The following is a 3934-nucleotide window of genomic DNA, read 5'->3' as shown; positions in this document are numbered from 1 at the left end:
CCTAATGAAAAAAAAATGAAAACTATAATAACTTAATAATGTATTTTACCTTTTAACATATGAATAGGCCAATTGGACATGCTTAAAAGTAAAGGTAAATGATGATAAGTTATTTAATATATATCTTTTCAAACAGAATCTATAAATATTATATATATGCATTAATATACTATATGTTATGCTTATGCTCCCTCCGTCTCACAAAGCATGACCCAATTTTCTTTTTGGTTTGTCCCACGAAGCTTGACTTGTTTCTAAAAATAGTAAAAAATTTACCCTTTATTCACTTTTTCACTTTTTTTTCACCTACCATATTTAACACATAAAATACCAATTTCTTAATTCTCGTGCCGAAAATAAATGAGTCATGCTTCATTGGACGGAGGGAGTATTTTTTTTTAAACAACATTTTGTAATTAAAATCTTTGGAGTTCGATCGAATTCCAAATTCATGCATTTATAAATTATAATTAAAGGAGTAAATTAAATGACTTTTTTCTTATTCAAAAATTAAATGACTTAAAAAATGGCGAGTCCACTAATCGAAATGGCAACCTAAAAATTGCAAGAGAAGGCAGAGATCTATGATAGGAAATGCAAATGCCACAAAATATAGCCATAGTTTTCCCCCACACTGCATGCAAGGATAAGCTTAATTTCACTCTAGTGTAAACCCTAGCATCGTCGCGTCGGAATTTAGATCCACCGCCGGTACGTTCATCTCTTCCACCTTAACACACTGCTCGCATGTGTGTGTTTCTACGTTACGATGTAGATAAATTATCCTGAGTTCCTCAATTACAATTATTTTTTATTTCTTTTAATCGTTTCATTTTATTTAAAATCTCTATTACTCATACGTTGGGTTTTACGAATTTTATCTTAATTTGCATCTTGTGGTAGAGTATATCATTCATTCATACGTTTGTATAATATGGATGTATTTCTGGTGCCGCACATTCTTTTTTCCTGCGCTCAATTAGTATCATTTTGGAATATTTTAGCAAATGATCGTGGTTTTTTTCCCCCTTTATATGGTGAACAAATGTAAAATTTCTAAATAAATTGATTATCTGATTCGAAAGATTATAGATTATGCTCAGCTAATCTATGGATGGACTATACATTCAAATGTGTGTTTCTGAAGAAAAAAGGGGCTTATCTAGTTCTGGAGAAATATTTTTACTATGTAGGAACGATCAATCGTGGTGAATTGGTTTGTAATTCAAGATGTACTTATCAAACTAAATCTTACTCAGACTATGGTATTAGAATTTGGACATGAATGTATATCAGGCATAATTTTGATTAGTATGGTTTTTGCTATTTGTTCATTGCATATTGGAACTTAATAGACATGCTGTCACATGCATATCCAGCATCATCCTCTATTTCTCAAGCTGGAGCATAGATTTATAATCAATCTTACTGCCTGTTTGATGCTTGAGTTGCAGTCTAAAATGGTGATGTTTTGATATCAACTCCTTTTTTTCTGCACTTATAGGAAGTTAATGCACACCATAGTTTTATTGAGTTACTTTTTCTAGTGAATATATAATATACAAACCATTAGTACTCAATTCATCAGCTCCTTAATAAGACTTAGTTTGTATCTGGTCAGTTATTAGCTAATGCATAAACTTTCTTTTTGAGGAATTAATTCTTTATGTGTCATTGGTAGCTTAGGTTCAGCAGGTTTTGGGCTTTTCCTTTGCTTTCATTCTGTTGAAGAATGGTGCTTTTGATTTCAAGAGAGAAGTTGTACACCACATGTGTGTTGGTGGTTCTTACATTGGAAGTATGTAATGGTTTTTATCTTCCTGGAAGTTACATGCACACATACTCAACCGGGGATGAAATATATGCCAAAGTTAACTCCTTAACTTCTATCGAGACCGAGCTCCCGTTCAGCTATTACAGTCTTCCCTACTGCAAACCTTTAGGGGGCATTAAGAAAAGTGCTGAGAATCTTGGTGAATTGCTAATGGGAGATCAGATTGACAATTCTCCATACCGTTTCCGTATGAATGTTAACGAATCTATATACCTCTGCACAACTCCTCCATTGAACGAGCATGAGGTGAAGCTTTTGAAGCAGAGAACGCGGGATTTGTATCAAGTCAACATGATTCTTGACAATCTGCCTGCTATGAGGTTTACCAACCAAAATGGGGTCAAAATCCAGTGGACGGGCTACCCTGTCGGTTTCACACCTTCGAACAGTAATGATGATTACGTTATCAATCATCTCAGGTTCAGAGTGTTGATTCACGAGTATGAAGGAACTGGAATTGAGATCATTGGCGTTGGAGATGAAGGTATGGGTATAATTACAGAGGTGGATAAGAATAAGTCATCATCAGGATATGAGATTGTTGGTTTTGAGGTTGTCCCATGTAGCGTTAAATACGACCCTGGCAAGATGACTAAACTCCATCTCTATGATAATACTGCATCTGTGAGCTGCCCTCTCGACGTTGGCAAGAGTCAGGTGATAAGGGAGCAAGAGAGAGTGTCATTCACTTATGAAGTCGAGTTTGTGAAAAGTGACATCAAATGGCCATCTCGATGGGATGCTTATCTGAAGATGGAAGGGGCACGTGTCCACTGGTTCTCGATTCTCAACTCATTGGTCGTGATCTCCTTCTTGGCAGGGATTGTGTTTGTTATATTCCTCAGGACAGTGAGGAGGGATCTAACTAGGTATGAGGAGTTAGATAAGGAATCTCAAGCACAGATGCATGAGGAACTTTCCGGATGGAAGCTTGTGGTTGGTGATGTCTTCCGAGAGCCATCCCATCCGAAGCTACTATCTGTGATGATCGGAGATGGAATTCAGATCACTGGAATGGCGGTTGTGACCATTGTTTTCGCTGCACTTGGCTTCATGTCTCCGGCCTCTCGTGGAATGCTGTTGACAGGGATGATATTGCTGTATCTCTTCCTGGGGATAGCAGCTGGGTATGGCAGTGTAAGGATGTGGACGACTATCAAAGGATCACATGAGGGGTGGAGATCGGTTTCTTGGTTAACAGCATGCTTCTTTCCTGGAACTGCTTTTGTTATATTGACATTTCTCAATTTCATACTCTGGGGTAGTAAGAGCACCGGTGCTATTCCAATTTCCTTATACTTCATACTCTTATCACTCTGGTTCTGCATTTCTGTGCCACTGACTCTCTTAGGAGGCCTCATAGGCATAAGGGCTGACCCTGTCCACTACCCGGTCCGAACCAACCAGATCCCCCGAGAGATCCCACCACGAAGATACCCCTCGTGGCTCCTCGTGCTTGGTGCAGGAACCCTCCCATTCGGAACCCTCTTCATCGAGCTATTCTTCATCATGTCCAGCATGTGGCTCGGGAGGTTCTACTATGTCTTTGGGTTTCTGCTGATTGTGCTCCTCTTGCTGGTTATTGTTTGTGTTGAAGTCTCCGTTGTTTTAACATACATGCATCTTTGTGTGGAGGACTGGATGTGGTGGTGGAAGGCCTTCTACGCGTCCGGTTCAGTTGGTATATATGTCTTCTTGTATTCCATCAATTACTTGGTGTTTGATCTCCAGAGCCTGAGTGGCCCCGTTTCGGCTACTCTTTATCTTGGCTACTCGCTGCTCATGTCCATCGCCATCTTGCTCTCCACTGGCACCATTGGTCTGCTTTCTTCCTTTTACTTTGTTCATTACCTTTTTTCCTCTGTTAAAATTGATTGAATAAGTTGCCATCTCATCTCCCTCTAGAATCACGGTGCACCACCAATACCATTTCTTGCATATACTAACTAAATTTCTTAGTTTTTTCACTCTCAGCTTATTGCGTCGAAGATTTCTACTTTTATACCATAACTAGTGTTTTGCTTCAGCGTTTTGTTGAACATCCAAATGCTAAGATAGGTACCTTTTTAAAGATTAATTGATTAAGTCACTTACTTTGCA

At 38.5% G+C, this 3934-nt stretch overlaps 1 protein-coding gene across 2 annotated transcripts; it reads left to right on the top strand.

The window, feature by feature from the left end:
- Positions 1-536: 536 nt before the first annotated feature.
- LOC131005028 (transmembrane 9 superfamily member 12-like) lies at positions 537-3728 on the top strand. 2 transcript variants are annotated; one of them, XM_057931818.1, is made up of 2 exons: positions 537-711; positions 1682-3728. In XM_057931818.1, the coding sequence occupies exon 2, from the start codon at positions 1733-1735 to the stop codon at positions 3710-3712; it is 1980 nt and encodes a 659-aa protein (XP_057787801.1). In that variant the 5' UTR covers positions 537-711; positions 1682-1732; the 3' UTR covers positions 3713-3728. The 2 variants fall into 2 exon arrangements, with proteins under 2 accessions (XP_057787801.1, XP_057787800.1); XM_057931817.1 differs by having other exon boundaries at positions 543-711; positions 1687-3728.
- The last annotated feature ends 206 nt before the right edge of the window (positions 3729-3934 follow it).

Source organism: Salvia miltiorrhiza, chromosome 1 (assembly GCF_028751815.1).
Source record: "Salvia miltiorrhiza cultivar Shanhuang (shh) chromosome 1, IMPLAD_Smil_shh, whole genome shotgun sequence".
NCBI lineage: Eukaryota > Viridiplantae > Streptophyta > Magnoliopsida > Lamiales > Lamiaceae > Salvia > Salvia miltiorrhiza.
This window is presented reverse-complemented; position numbering and strand designations above follow the sequence as displayed.